Here is a 15,816-nt window from a genome sequence, read left to right as displayed (position 1 = left end):
TATCCATCTTTCAGTTATCTGTAACCCACACTTGTTTCAGGAGTGATATATCTCTGGCCAGGGCACTATTCTGAGAGTTTGGTTCCCTGGTAATTTATTTATTTTTGCTAGGCAGTGAGGTTAAGTGACTTGCCCAAGGTCACACAGCTAGTTAAGTGTCAAGTGTCTGAGGTCAAATTTGAACTCAGGTCCTCTTGACTTCAAAGCTAGAACTCGATCCACTGCGTAACCTAGCTGCCCCTGGTAATTTAGACCTTGGTGTCTGTACCAGAGGTGTTTGTAAATCTGTTCCTTTTTTTTGGAGGGTCATATTAAGAATATTTTCAAACTTTATGCATTTCACACTTGATTATTTGAATCTGGGATAGTAAGATTCACTACTATCATTTGTGGTGAAAAATCTAAAAACATTGGAATGGTTTTCATTACAAAGTACAGAATTTTGAAATTGCGTAAAAGAGCATTGTGTTGCTTTTGTAATTTTTAGCACCAGTCTAATATTTTCTTTTTAGGGAAATTGATTTTTAATGTTTAAGTTATCTGTCTTAAGTAACATAAGACTTGTGGTCAGAATTTTAAAACAATACTTTTAGCATCAGCCTTCAACTTTATTATCTATAAATTTCAGGTTTTCCTGATGAGAGGTCTCCTCTTCCTCCCACCCAGGAATTTTGTCTGCTCAATCTTAATAGGAAATCCAAACTATTTTGACTAGATTTCTGGGCGTGTATTCTTTTATGGAGAAGGGACTCGTTAAGTCTAGCAGTTCCTTTTAGCTACAATTTAAAAGCAAATTCTTTTGCAGCTTTAAGCAGATGTCTGTTGATTTCTTCTTAGATTCCAACTTTATCAGGGCAAAACTCACTCCGAAAGCACAACCTTTTTACTGTCATTCTATCCGTAGGGTCAGTAGTATGTTATCACACAAAACTGGGCTTTACGCAATATCCTGTTGTGTTAGTGGTGCCAGGGAGTCTGACGTGCGAGACTAAAGGGTGCAGTGCTGAATTAATCCCAGTAGAAGCTGCATTCTCGTGGGGTCTGAACACTCGGAGAGTTATTTATCACCCTCTTCCTCCTTCTAGAAATTGACGCTTGGGGTTGGAACTACTGCCCTTCGGGGTACTAGCTGCGGAGGTTCTACCTTTTGCCCCAGGCCTCTGAAGATCATTGAGAGGTGGAGGTAGACCGGGGCCGCGTTGGATTGGTTCCCGCGCTTCATCCCCTGTCTAATGAAGGCCTCTCTCCGCCCTCTGAATGGCCTTTATTTCCTGAACCCGAGGGAAATGCGCGTCCAATCCAGTTCCAGGGGCGCGCCAGGGCGGGCTTGGTATTTGAGCCGAGGTCTGGCACGGGGACGCGCATGAGTGGCGCGTGCGACCGGAGCTCGTAGCGCGCTGGAGGAGAGGGTTAGTGCCGGGGTGGGTGGGGAGTGAATGGAGTATTGTTGGTCCTCCTCCTCTTCCCCTCCCTCTGCCCCGTGGTTCTCCCTCCCGCCCCCCCCGCCCCGCCCCGTACCCGGCCGTAAGGGTGAGGGCGGGGGAGAGGCGGCTTCTAGCCTTTGCTGCCGCCACCCACCGCCGCCCCTGCTGCTGAGGTTGCTTATGTGGCTGAGGGGAAGGATCGGAGACGGGATCCGGCGCGCCGCCTCTGCGCCTCGGCCAGATGGGGCGGCCGGCTCCGGGCCGCCCGCACTAAGGAGCCGGGCCACAGGGGAAGGAAAAGACGATCTGCCCTCCCTCCCCGAAGACCCGCATGGCGGCCACCTCCTCAGCCATGGCCCCGGCTCTGACCGAAGCCACCGCAGCTTCTGCGGCGGCCGGGCCCCGTGCCCATGACTTGCTGTGGAGGCCGGAGGCAGGCGGCCGCCGCCGAGATCTTGGGCCCGAGCGGCAGCCGTCTCTGGAGGAAGAGGCGGCGGCGCTGAGGGGCCGGCAGGCAGCGCTGTGGGGCCGGGCGCGGAGGCTGTGCCGTCGGCTGCAGGTGGTTCGGGCTCGGCAGGTGGAGCGGCATGTCCGACAGCAGCTGGCCGGCCTCTGGCGGCACCTGGCCCCCGGGGCCGAGCCGCCCTCGCCGCCGGCGCCCCCGCCCTCGGCCAGGGCTGCGGAGCTTCAGCGACTGGTGGGCAGCGCCACCGCCCTACTTCGGGCTGTGCAGCGGGACTGCGACTCGGACGCGACCGATACGGGCAGCGGTAGCAGTTGCTGCAGCAGCGGTAGCAGCAGCATCGGCAGCGGCAGCAGCGGTAGCAGCGGTAGCAGCAGCTGTTCCTCCGGCGGGGAGGAAGAGGAGGAAGAGACGGTGCTCCAGAGCCAGGCAGGCCCGGGGCAGCCTCCGCGTTCGCAGCCCCCGCCGCCGCCGCCGCCGCCCGCACCCGCTGGGTGAGTGCCGAGGCGGGAAGGAGGCGCCCGGAGAAGCGGCTGTTTCCCTTCTCCGGACCGCCGCCTCAGCGTCTGTAGTGAGGCGCCGTGGTCAGCGGCCAGGGCGGGGTCGTGGGGCCGCCGCGTGTGGAGGTGTGAGGACGGCTGCTCGGCTCCTAGAAGGAGGGAGAGGGCCCTTGCCTTCCCCTGCCTAGCCCGGTGCGTGGCCGGTCACCGCCCTTTCTCCTTGGCCCACGGGGCAGGCGGGCGAGTGGCGCAGGGCACTTTCCCAGACACTCGTCATCAAGCTCCATAACTTAATGGTTTTTCTTGCCTGATGTTTTGCCGACCTTTTCCTCTCCGTAGGTGGTTGTAATCAGTTGGGAGTGTTTGTCTAGGTAGTACGATAGCAAATTCAGCCAAACCTTCTGCTTAATTTATTGAATGTGTTGAACAAAAACGGTTTGGTTTTCCCCATGCTGGCCGGCCATCCTGACGTCTCACTGTAACTCGAGTCTGGAATTTTCTGACTGGCTTAATTGTTCTGCCCTCTAAAGCAAGTATTGGAAAATAATCTCTAGCCCACGGCTAACAGGAAAGTTCCACCTTCTTCCCATTCCCTCTCCCTTCTGTATTTAGGCATAAAGGAAATAATCTTCCTTTGGTAAGTAGCATGTTCCTAAACCTGCTAGACACGGGACAGTTTTAAATTTGGCCATCCTTTTGCTCCAGTAGGTATGCAGAAATTTTAGCAATATGTTGTTTAGGTTAGAAAATTTATGTAGGCCTATATCTTCAAGCATTAGTAATTTATTTGTTTCATTGTTAGTTAGTTTTAGCTGAAGTTTAGAGATTGCCCTGTTGAAGTTTTATTGCCTGCAGACTTCACCTTTTTCTAGGAAGTGTGTTACCACCTGTTTTTCAAAGGCTGTTGGCAGCAGGCAGGTCCTTTGTAATTTTTGATAGAGACAACTCTGAAGGTAACATAGCATCCTTTTATTGAACCAACACTAATGGAAATATACTAATGTTTTGTTACAGGGATGGGGACCCTGTGGCCTCGAGTCCCCTTGTGGTCCTCTAGGTTCTCAAGTGTGACCTTTTGACTGACTCCAAGTTTTACAGAACAAATCCTTGTATTAAGGAGAATGAATTCCTTTTATTAGGGTGATTTATTATTATTATTAAGGGGATATTATAATGAAATTCTTTTATTAAGGAGATTTGTTCTGTGAAATTTGGACTCGGGGCAGCTAGGTGGCAAAGCAGATAGAGCACTGGCTGTGGATTCAGGAGGACCGAGTTCAAATGCAGACACATAACACTTACTAGTTGTGTGACCCTGAGCAAGTCACTTAACCCCCATTGCCCACCCCACCCCCCCAAAAAAACCAAAAACTGGACTCAGTCAAAAGGCTGCACTTGAGGACCTCGAGGGCCATGTGGGGCCTGGAGGCCACAGGTTCCCCACCCCTATTTTATTAGGATTAATTTAGAGAAGAGCCATCCTTTCAAGAGTGGAAATTTTGCCTAGAAATGTATGTAGATTTTGTGTTTACAGTATAAGTCCATATCCTTGATAACTTAAATATTGCTTCCCAAAGGGAAGTCTGGATAAACCATGAAGATTTACTTTGTGTATTTCAAGCATAAAGATGTTCCTAGGAAGTAGAAATTGGTGGTGGTGGCCCTGGAAGGCAAGGATTTGCTGATGGTTTGAAAAAGAATTTTCTTAGAGAAGAGCAGTAAGTGGTAGCCAAATAGGAGAGAAGTTATTTGGGCTATGAGAAGGGAAAAATAGCATGGGAGATTAGTTTAAAATATCAACTGGCTGTCAACCATAAAGTTATGAAAATAACATTGTTTTTAAAAATATACTACAGTTTAGTATGATGCCAAATAAAACAAAAGTTGGAAACCACTGGCATACTGTACCATGAAGCCTCATAGATTTGGAGATACTTGGATTTTGAAGAAGCCAATCATATTGATGTCTAATCTCACAGCTTTTCAGTAGAATTATACCTAAATTCTCATTGTCAAAAATATGTCTGACCTATTGATATGCTTCTTTTTGTCTCTTTTTAGAAATTAAAATTTTTGATACTATATTTTTTTTTAAAGTTTCATTTATATAGGTTGTGAGATTGCAAACCTCTCCACATTTAAGTCTTAATGAATTGCTATGGCCAAATAAAATTCATGACTTTCTGGGCACCCTGATGATAGGTCCCTTTGAACTTAGCCAGCTAGACTGATTTCTTAGGTTTTCCATCCCCAGGCTCATTTGCAAAACCTTCCTGCCTCCGAAGAGCTTGCCAGAGCTTGAACTCTTCTGGCAAAGCCTCTGAGAATTCAGGGTCACCTCCAATAACAGGATGAGGCATCAGGGTAGGACTTTACTCTGAAGGAGGTAATAATATTCTAGTGGAATAAAAATGTAAGGATAGTTCACTACGGCATTTCTATTTGATATAAGGCACATTGCAGCTTTTTCTTAGATAAGGCAGAAAGGTGACTAGGTACTGTGAATTTACTTAAAGTGAGTTTTATGAACCATTGCTGTATGGTGGATTAGCTTGGTTATGGTATTAAGCAGAATCTCCATTTTTCATGGACAGAAACTGTACCCTTAACCTCAGTAGTCATCGGTTTTTAAGCTATGTGTTAATCCATCACTATGGTATCTGTGCAATAGTATGCGCCTAAATAATTGCAAATTCATCATTACAACTAGGAAAATAATTTAAAGTGTACCCTGCTGATACAGGTTAGGTTATCATCATACACAGAAGACAGCCTTTTGGGAGTTCATTGTGCTTGACTCTAAACTGTTGTTTTTTTTTTTTCCTTTATTATACTTGGTCATTCAACAGTTAGCAAGCATTTGTTAAGCACTTAATATGATCAAGCCACTGTGCTAAGTGCTGAGGATAGGTTATACCTGCATCTCCTCTCTTAGGAATATGGCGTGTGTACTATGAGAACTGAGATTCTTATTTAATTCTGTTTCTAAAGCATTATTTTATGAACAAACAGACTCTCCTTAAGGTTGTGATTTGTCTGAGATTACAAAGGTATTCTATTTCCACTGTCCCATACTCCCCCTTGTGTAAGCAGAATTTGGCTTTTACTAAGGAAAGACCTTTGTATTGGAAACAGTTGGAGAAAAAAATTGCACACTAGTAAATGATATTGTGGTACATACAGATAAGGGTCACAGGAATTCATAGAGTAGAAAAATCAGTATGAACTGATTAGAATTATCAAGAAGATTTTGTGGTAGAGGAAATGAAACTTAAAATGGCCCTGGAAGGAATTCTGTTATTTGGATTCTCCAAGGTGAGCTCTGAAGAAAGGAGTGGACTTGTTTATGACGTAGCTGGAGTGGAAGATTTCTTTTGGAAATAGTAGAAGTTAAGATGGAAGAAGTGAGGAAGATGCAGTTGATGAAGAGTTAGAAATGATAGGCTTAGGAGTTTAAACTTTTGGACAGTAGTAAAACATAATTTCTTGAGTAGAAGTTATGTTGTGTATAACCTATATCAAATTGCTTGCCGTCTCAAGGTGTGGGGGGGGATGGGAGAGGAAGGAAGGGAATTTGGAACTCAAAATTTTAAAAAATGAATGTTAAAAATTGTTTTTACATATAATTGGGAAAAATAAAATAAATGCAAAGAAAGTTGTGTTGCAAGTAAGTGTTGTAAATTAATTTCATTGAATTCTATCAGAAGATTGGAGGGAAAAGGGACTTTAGATGTCATCTAGTCCTACCCCCGTGTTTTACATAGGAGGAAATTATTCTCCAAAGAGGCTGTGACTTAGCCAGGCTTTCTAGGTCTAGATTCTGTGCTCTTTATCTTATACCATTCTCTCTTGAAGGGACTCTACTGTAATCTATGCATAAAGTGATGATGCGCTGGATTTAGGGTATTTCTAGTGGGAAGAGCAGGAAAAGGGAAAAGTTACATAAGGAGACATTAGCAAGAAATAGTTTGTGACTGAATACTTCAAAAATCTCTGAGTTCATTGGCATGAGTATTGTTACCACCCAGTGCATATCATGACCTTTATGTGTAAATTATGTTTATGAGTTGCTATGGGTGAAAAGATTCATCACCTTGTAAACAGCAGTCTAGAGATGAGTTTCTCATAGGCTGTTACTACCCAGTATAGACTTAAAGTTCACAGAGTCGTAGTCATAGATATAGAATTGGAAGGCACCCTAGAGGATAGCTAGGCCAGTTTTTCCATTTTACAGATGAGGAAACCAAGGACCCCAAGCCCAAGGTAAAGGGATGTTGCACCCCTGGGCAACAGGTATTGGCTATGCTGTAGGGAATGGGCACTGCCCATTCTTGATGTGTGTCTTGCCTGCTGGACCAAAGAACCCTCAGTACCTAACAAGGGGCATCACAGAACTACAGCCATGTTAGCTGTACTTGTTTTGCTTATCTTGAAATAATAACAAAGAGGTCTAACACGTGCATTATTTGAGCTCACACAAAAATCTTCTATGGTGCAATTAAAAGGTGATCGAGTTGGCATTTCAAAGAGATACAATGTTTCATTGGATCTTGATTTCCTCCATGTGGGTACTGGCTCCTACCAGAAAGGTTGACACCTATTTAGGACTCATTCTGAGTAATTCCTGTAATGTTTTCCCATAAGTCATCCACTGTATCAACCCCAAATGTTTTGAGATTCAGGGTTTTCCTATAGATATGGTACTGTACTAGTGCAACATGTGGGTACTATCTATTACCACTTATTTTGCTGCATGACTAACCTGTCTCCTTTTTTGGTCATATGTGTCTGATAGTGTTATTGCCACTTTTTCTATGAAATTCACTGCTGGTATTCTGCTACAATCCAATCACACCTACCATGTCTCCTCAGTGTTCTTTAGGTGACTTGCAATTTTAATTCTTTGAAATTTGTGGTATTCAGTCCAGCAGACATTTATTAAGCACTTACTGTGTACAAGGAACTGTGTGAGGCTTTGGAGACACAAAGATCCCAAGTATGATAAACATGTACAACGCTTCTAGTAAATACAAAATATTAGGAAATAATTTCAGCAGTGAAAGGGCAATAATTAAATATGGTAAATAAGATTGGGAGTAAAAGTTGCCTGGAAAACTAAGATTGATTAGTGATGATATAGCTCTTTTAAGGTTTGGAAAGTGCTTTACAAATATTTTATTTTATCCTTAGAAGAACTGAGAGATAGGTGGTATTCTTTTCTCCATTTTTCTCATGAGGAAACTGAAGCTGAGGGAGGTTAAGTCTTTAGCTCAGGGTCAGTCTGAGACTGGTTTTGAACCCAGGTCTTCCTGACCCCAAGACCCAACACCTTTATCTACAACACTACATAGGTGCCTAGGTGTATCATCAGATACCTTCTGTAGTGTCTACTTGGTTACTTCTTTAGTTCATTCATTTGGTCATTAATATTTAAAGAGCTCAAAACATAATTAAAAACACTTTCCTCTCAGTTATCCAGTGAAGTATGTATAGTGCAAGTACTATTTTCTCTAATGTAGAGATAAAGAAATTAAGGTTTCTAGAGGTTTAGTGATTTAGCCAGTCACAGCTGATAAATATTATGACTGGGGGTGGGGGCGAGTAGAGGGAGGAACCTTTGAACATGAATCAGGATAATTAGGTTTGAATATTGACTGACAGTTACAAGCTTTAGTATCACAGGCAAGACTGAACCTCTGAGTCTTAGTTTTCTCTTTTATAAAATAGAGATGATAATACCTTTGGTATCTACTTAGTAGGACTGGTGTGAGGATCAGGTGAAATAATGTGTAAGTGCTTTGGGAGCCTTCAAGTGCTATATAAATGACAATTATTGTTGTTACCAAGCAAGGTGCTATGCCTGGGTCCTGAAGCCTTCAGTGCCTTTCTGGTTATCCCTTCTAAACCCCTAACTGCATGTGGTCAGAATTATCGTCTTGTAATTGTAGAGAATGAAAGATTTTATTTATTTTATTTATTTATTTTAAGTAAGATATTTATTTCTTGAGTAGAAATTGATTTTATTTAATTTTTCTAAATCTCTAGTGCCTAAGAGGTAGCTTTGCTTAGTGTAAGAGAGGCAGGTGTAGGATCAGGAAAACTTGAGTTGTCTCACCTTTAGAGTAAGGTGACCCTTGGTTAAATTACTTAATTTATAATGCTTCTGGCAGCACTTAAATTTCCTAAATTACAGAACTTTTCCCAGCCTGTCTCTGAAAGAGGGGTGTCCTGACTAGGAGCTCCTTACAGTAACTAATGCAATTACAGCCCTGCCCTCTTTGGCCCCCAGCTAAATCCCTGTGCCCATATAGGCCTTGTTCAGGAACTTTTAATAAGTGTTTGTTGAAATAACTATTTTGGATACCACATATCTGTTATTTTAGGATTTAGAGCAAGAGAGACCATCAGGAATCCAATCAGGAATTCCAACATCCTCATAGGTGAAAATTTTACCCCAGGTCAGCTCACTCTGCTGCTTGTGTGGCCTGGGGCAAGTCACTTAATCTTTCTGGACACTTGGGTTATACTTGGACTATATGACCTATGAAGATCCTTCTAGCTCTTATAACTGTGAAAGACAAAAGAGAAATTTGGTGCCTTTAAAAAAAAATCCTCACCACTTAGTGTGCCCTTAAAATAACAATCAGGTATAAAAGCTCTGTTATATAACAACAGGGTGGTGGCAAAATGGTCGCTATTGTGACTTAGTCAACATTTTTGCCCATGTTAAACTATGTTGAAATACCTGTTGAATGAGAACTTGAAAATCCAACTATCTGACAAAAAAGATTCAGTCATTGACATTAATGGGAGTTTACTATATGTTTTGCAACAGTAGCAAAACTAGATAAATAATTGATACTGTATAATTCATTCTAACTGGAAGGAAAATCTTTTTTGTAACTCTGCGCTTAAAAATAAATGTCATATTTAAAAGTCCCTTGAGTACTGGGGAGGGGGGGAAGTAGAGTTTTTATCTAATCATCTTTTGTAGCCTCCATAGTGCTGAGAGTATTGGTGATGGTTGAATACTTATTGAATATGTTAAATACCACATTAGCTGCATTCCTTCTTAAAGAAATCATATGTTTTGTAAACCAGACACGATCTCTTGGCTCCAGGCTTTTTCTCTATCTGTCCTCATCCATAGAAAGTTCTACATCTTCAGCTCAACCTACTGACTTTCCTGGCTTTAAGGCTGAACCAAAATTTCATCTTTTATAGGAAGCCTTTTTCAACAAACCCTCTTAATTCTTGGTGCCTTCCTCCTCTCATTTCCTATTTATCCTGTTTTTAGTTTTTATACATTTGTTTGTTTGTTGCCTCTCCCATTGGATTCTGAGCTCTTTGAGGGACAAGATCTGTCTTTTGCTTCTTTTTGTAAACCTATGTATTAGCACAGTAGGTGCTTAATAAATGTTTATTGACTTACTGAATTCTTTTGAAGAATCCTGTGGAAAAATAAATGCCTCTAGAATCATTTGTGTGCAAAGATAAATTAGTTACATTTAATTCTAGCAGATTCCCTCTTTAAATTATTTCCAATTTATCCTTTATATAGCTTGTTTGTGTATATTTGTCTGCTTGTTATCTCCCTCATTAGATTGTGAACTCCTTGAGGAAAAGGGACTGTGTTTTGCTTCTTTTTATGTGCTTAGTGCCTGGCATATAGTCGGCACTTAATAAATTTGTGTTGATTGACAAAATTAAAAATAGTTCTTGAATTCAGTGAACTTACATTCTACCAGAAAGGGGGATGCAACATGTAAACAATCTGGAATTAGACTAAAAAACTTAGATGTCGTAGTTTCATGATTTTTTTTAAAATATATAATCAGTTTTAAAGCTGAAATTCAGTGTTGTGATTTAGAAAGCTTCTGTATATTAACACTTAAAATCCTACCTTTGACTCCTTCAGTGACTTTTCACCAAGAAGATTGAAACAATTTGTCTTTCCTTATCTCCTTCTGTAAACTTTTCTCTTTTCTTTAATCTTATAAATTTCAGTTAATCAAATATTTAAGTACTTGCTATGTGTTAGGAACACTTCTAGATACTGGAAATTAAAGGCAAAAAAATGTACTATCTCCTGCCCAGAAGGAGCTTACATTTTTGTTGTTGTTTGGAAGGTTTTTTGGGGGGGGGAGGGGGGCATGTAGATGTATAATAAAATACAAAATAAATATAAAGTCATTTGGGGAGTAGGGCATTATTATTTAGAGGGATGAGGAATACCTCATGAAGGAAGTGGCCCTTGAGCTGATATTTGAAGGAAGCTAAAAGTGAGGAAAGGGAAGTGACGTTCTGGTCATTTACATAAGTTTAGGGACAACAAGTGCAAAGACAGAGACTGGAGAGATGGAACATTACAGGAGGAACAATCAAAAGGCTAGTTTGGCAAGGCCAACGAATGGATAAAGGGAGGAGAGTAATGGGCACAGGCTAGAAATGTAGATTGGCGTGTGGTTGTGAAAAAGTTTAAATGCTAAACAGAAGTTTGAAGTTTATCCTTGCGGTAGGAGGGAAACATTGAAGTAGGTGATAGTATAGTCAGACTTGTGCATCAGGAAAATCACTTGGACAGCTTTGTGGAGGATAGATTGAAGTAGAGAAATAGATTAATGAAGAGGCTATTACAGTAGTGTATTTGAGTTGTGATGAAGGCTTCTGCTGGAGTGGTAGCCATATGAGTGGAGACAGGAGGTGGTTTCAAGACAGGACAAGATTTATAAACTTACTGGATATGTGGGGTAAGGGAGACTGAAGAAATGAAGAAATTATTGAATTAAGATGTCCATGAGACGAACAACCCAGTCTCAAAATGTCTAATGGGTTGTTGTGTGGGGCTGGAGCCTGGGAGAGACTAGACCTGGATATATAGATCACCAGACAGTTGACAACGTCACCAAGTGACAGAGTGTGGAGTATAAAGTGAAGGGAGCCCAAGACAGAGCCTTGGGGTATGGCTGCAGATGGAAGGTATGATATGAATAAATATGCAGCAGAGGAAACTGAGAAATGGTCAGACTGGTAGAAGGAAAAGAAATGAAGAAGTGAAGTGTCAAGGAAAATCCAGAGGGGATGAGCATCCCAGAAAGAATGGTCTCAGCATGTTGCAGAGAGACTGAGAAATATGAAGATTTTGAGAAGAGGCTATATGATTTAGCAGTTAAGAGATCATTAGTAACTTTGGAAAGAACAGTTTGAGTTGAGTGATAAGGTCTAAAGTCGTCTTGCAGAGGATTTAGAAGAGATTAAGAGGAGTGGAAGTGGAAGCAAGAAGGGTAGATGACCTTTTTTTTTTTTAACTAATTTATTTTTAGTTTTCAGCATTCACTTCCACAAGATTTTGAGTTCCAGATTTTCTCCCCATCTCCCCCCTCCCCTCACCCCGTTATGGGTGCATTCCCATCTGTGGGTGCATTCTGATTACCCCTTCCTCCAATCTGCCTCCCCCTTCTTATCCCCTTCCTTTTCTATTTTTCTGTAGGGTTAGATAGATTTCTTTACCCCATTCCTGTGTATCTTATTTCCCAGTTATATGTAAAAACAATTTTTAATATTTATTTTTACAACTTTGAGTTCCAAATTCCTTCCTCCCTCCCCACCCACCCTCATTGAGAAGGCAAGCAATTCAATATAGGTTATACATAGGTAGTCATGCAAAACATTTCTGGAAGTCATGTTGTTAAAGGCTAACTATATTTTCCTTCATCCTATCCCGCCGCCCTTGCCCCCATCCCTGTTTATTCTGTTATCTCCTTTGACCCTGTCCCTTCTTAAAAGTGTTTGCTTCTGATTACCCTCTCCCCCAATCTACCCTCCATTCTATCCCCTCCCCTCTCTTATCCCCCTCCCTTCTACTTTCCTGTAGGGTAAGATAGAGTTCCATACCCAATTGAATGTGGATGTTAATTCCCTCCTTAAACCATATCTAATAAGAATAAGGCTTACTCATTCCCTCTCACTTTCCCCTTTTTCCCCTCCACTGTAAAAGCTTTTTCTTGCCTCTTTTCTGTGAGATAATTTACCCCATTCTACCTCTCCCTTTCTTCTCCCACTACATTCCTCTTCCACCCCTTAATTTTATTTTTTAGGTATCATCCCTTCATATTCAATTTACCCTGTGCCCTCTGTCTATATATATTCCCTCCAACTACCCTAATAATGAGAAGAGTCTCATGAGTGACAAATATCATCTTTCCATGTAGGAATATAAACAGTGCAACTTTAACTTTAATAAGACCCTGGGTAGATGACTTTTTAAAGTAATTTGAGAAAAGAAGGAATAATACATCCATGATGATGGTGTGCTCTAATGAGCCCCTTTTTTTAGGATGGGGAAGATAAGTGTGTAAGCAGCAGGAAAGAAAGCAGTAGATAGGGGGAGAGAGATTGAAGATTAGAAATAGTGGGGATGATAGAGGTGTAGTCTGTTGGAGAAGGTAGAGAGGGGTGGGATCAAGGGTTTAGTGTAGCCTTCATAAGGAGAAAGGAGAAACTGGAATAAAGTAGGAAACAGAGGATACTGTCATGAAGTTGTGAGACAGGAAGGGAAGAAAATGGAACTGACACAAACGGCATACACTTTCTAAGGCAAGTTCCTCAGTTTCAAGAGTGGAATAGGCTTGAAACGAGGAGGGGTTGGATTAGTTGATGTAGAGTAAGGAGGAGAAGGGAATAAACATTTATATAGTACCTGCCATGTGCCAGGCACTGTGCTAAATACTTTATAAATGTCTCATCTGACCCTCATAATAATCCTGAGAGGTAGCTTATTGTCCCCATTTTACATTTGAGTAAAACTGAGGCAGAGCTTCAGTGACTTTCCCAGGGTCAAGTGTCTTGCTAGGTGGTGTCTGAGACTGAATTTGAACTCAGGTTTTCTGACTCCAGGCCCAATGCTCTATGGCTGTGCCACTTAACTTTCTCAGAAGTAGGTTAATTAATCCAATGATTGCCTTGATGTGTAGCATGAAATAGATAACAAATTTCCAGTGGATCTTGTGAGGGCAGTTTAATGAATTACTTCAGTTCTTTTCCACCTCATGGAGCTGGGAAAAGAAGAGAAAGTTAGTGGAAGTAATCCAGGGTCAGGATTTGGCAAAGACAAGGGAACAAGAGATTCAAGAGGAGGAGATAGTAGAGAAAATTCTCACTTTTGGCGACCACTTGCAAATTGGATTCTTCTGCCAGCAGCCGGGGGGATCCCACTGGTCTACTGTTCCAGGCACTGAAGCTGGGGGGGCATAAGGGAAGCAGACACGGAGGCAGCTCCTGCCCTGGGTGCAGAGCCGTGGAGGAGGGGGCAGGACCACAATTGAATTCCATGAAGGAAGGAGAAGGACTCCCAAATGGTCCACTTACATAGTAAGCAAGAATTATCTACATAGAGTTGAATTCTCCAGCTATGGGATTCAGATTGCACAAGGGATGGGTGGGGGAGATGGTGTGGCCAGAACAGAGATAATGGCCTGGAAAAATACTAAGGACTAAGGGGTGGAAGGGTTGTTTGTAGTGAGGAAGAATAGCTTTAGAACAGGGGTAAGAAGGGTATAGGAATAGATGGAGTGATAGATTATAATTGGATAATGGAATTTGAGTTCTTAAACAAACTAGTGAATACTTGAAGGGGAAGATTAGGAAAGATCAAGGGTGTGACCATACCTGTGTGTAGAGTATGGTAGAAGACTTGATAAGAATGAGGAATTGGGACGTCATGGTGTTTGAGGGAGCATTGATGTGTATGTTGAAGCCTCCTGGTTTGAGGGTAGCATTTGGAGTGGAGAAGGGAGACCAAGAAGTGTCACACACACTGAACTAATTGAAAAAAGGAAGGACTATGTTCTGGAAGCCAGTAGGTAATAGCCACCAGGGCTTGGATTGGGTAAAAACTTGGATAGAGTGAATCTCAAAGGAGGAGAGATTACGTGTCAGCAAAGTTATACATGCTGCAGAGAAGTCCAGGAGGATGAGTACTGAATAAAGGTTATTGGATTTGGAAATTTAGAACCCCTGAAAGGAGTTGTTATCCTTAGGATTAGGCAAGATCAGTGAAGATTTTTTTCACTGTACAGTGGAAAATTTAATGGTGATTGTTGGTGGTTGTTAATAATGTTGATGTCATATTGTGGCATATACCTGTGTAGACCATAGCATCTCTTTTTGTAATAGGTTGTGGTAAATGGTGTTGAGATACTGTTACCTTTCTAATTTCTAGAGTAAGTTCTTCCTCACAGATTTTCCATACATGAGAAGGAAGGACTGAAAAACCATTTATTAAGCTTTTACTAAGTTCAGAGTATTATGCTAAGTGCTGGGGATACAACTAGAAAAGCAAGAGGGTCCCTGCCCATAAAGAACTCAGGTTATAATGAGGGCTTGTGGTAACATATAGGAGATTTTAGTTGAAAGTCAAATGGAAGTACTTAATGGTCCTTAAGGTGTAGCAGATAATGATGTGCTTTCAATGTTATTTCCTTAAATAAAATCATACCTTTTCCTGATGTTTGCCAGAGCCAAAGATTTTGGTTTCAGGAACTTTATTTTCTGAGTGTTCAGTAGCTATGGTTGCCAAGAAGGCAGTGGTTGACAAGGAGAGACAAGGTCCACAGCATCAGTAGAAATTGTTGCCAAATCACTTGTCCAAAGAGTTGCTTCCCTGGATTACTGCTTTAGGGATCAGGTTGGGAGGAGGACCTGTGGTCTGGGGAATGGTACTATTCCCAGGGCTTAATGTGACATCTTGGGAATGTGATTTCTAACCCTAAGCATAAATTACTTAGTTCTTGCTTGTGTATTTTTTTCCTTCTTGATTATATTTTGGAGACATCTCTCTCATGTAATCAAAAATTACATTTCTTCTCTTTCAGCCTGTTTTATATAGACAAAGTTCTATTATTTATTTTTATTCTTTGCTTAGATCACAGTTGTTCCCACCTCTCTCATTACCTTCATATTCTTAATAATCAGCAGTTACTAAGGTTGTAGTTTTTCCAGAAAAATTCATTTCACATTTAGGCTGAGGGGAAAAAAAAGCAAAATAAATTCCCTTTACATAAGTGGTATTGCTGTTTATTGGTAGTAAATGGGCTTTGTGAGTGGCCCTCTGTCTGTAAATACTCCTTTGGCACCTTTCCCTCATTTATCACTTAGGTATATACCAGTCTCCTTTAATAAAAGCCTTCTTGGATACCTCCCTCATTGTGGCATAGAAATGATAAAACATTCTAAGGACATTATACTGGGAATGTAAGTTTTGTCCTGGTCTGTACACTACGTAAATGTTGTATTCTAGCTACATTGGGTTTTGTTTCTGCAGGGTTTTTTTAGTATGATAAAATTTGTCTTTATCTTTTACAACCATCTCGATTCTTTCTTTAGTTAAGAATTCTTGCCTGCCTTAGTTGTAGAAGTTCCTCTTTCCTTT

General features: G+C 41.6%; 1 protein-coding gene across 1 annotated transcript in view; it reads left to right on the top strand.

The window, feature by feature from the left end:
- Positions 1-1,666: 1,666 nt before the first annotated feature.
- LOC114028008 (KAT8 regulatory NSL complex subunit 1-like) overlaps positions 1,667-15,816 on the top strand; it is a 172,114-nt gene continuing 157,964 nt past the window's right edge. Inside the window, exon 1 of the mRNA XM_027842175.1 lies at positions 1,667-2,381. Coding sequence (XP_027697976.1) covers positions 1,756-2,381 — 626 coding nt within the window. The 5' untranslated portion in view covers positions 1,667-1,755. The remainder of the gene's footprint in view (positions 2,382-15,816) is intronic.

This window comes from Vombatus ursinus, unplaced genomic scaffold (assembly GCF_900497805.2).
Source record: "Vombatus ursinus unplaced genomic scaffold, bare-nosed wombat genome assembly UNPS02014867.1, whole genome shotgun sequence".
NCBI classification, from domain to species: Eukaryota; Metazoa; Chordata; class Mammalia; order Diprotodontia; family Vombatidae; genus Vombatus; species Vombatus ursinus.
The sequence above is the reverse complement of the archived record's forward strand: the minus strand, read 5'-3'. Positions and strand labels throughout refer to the sequence as shown.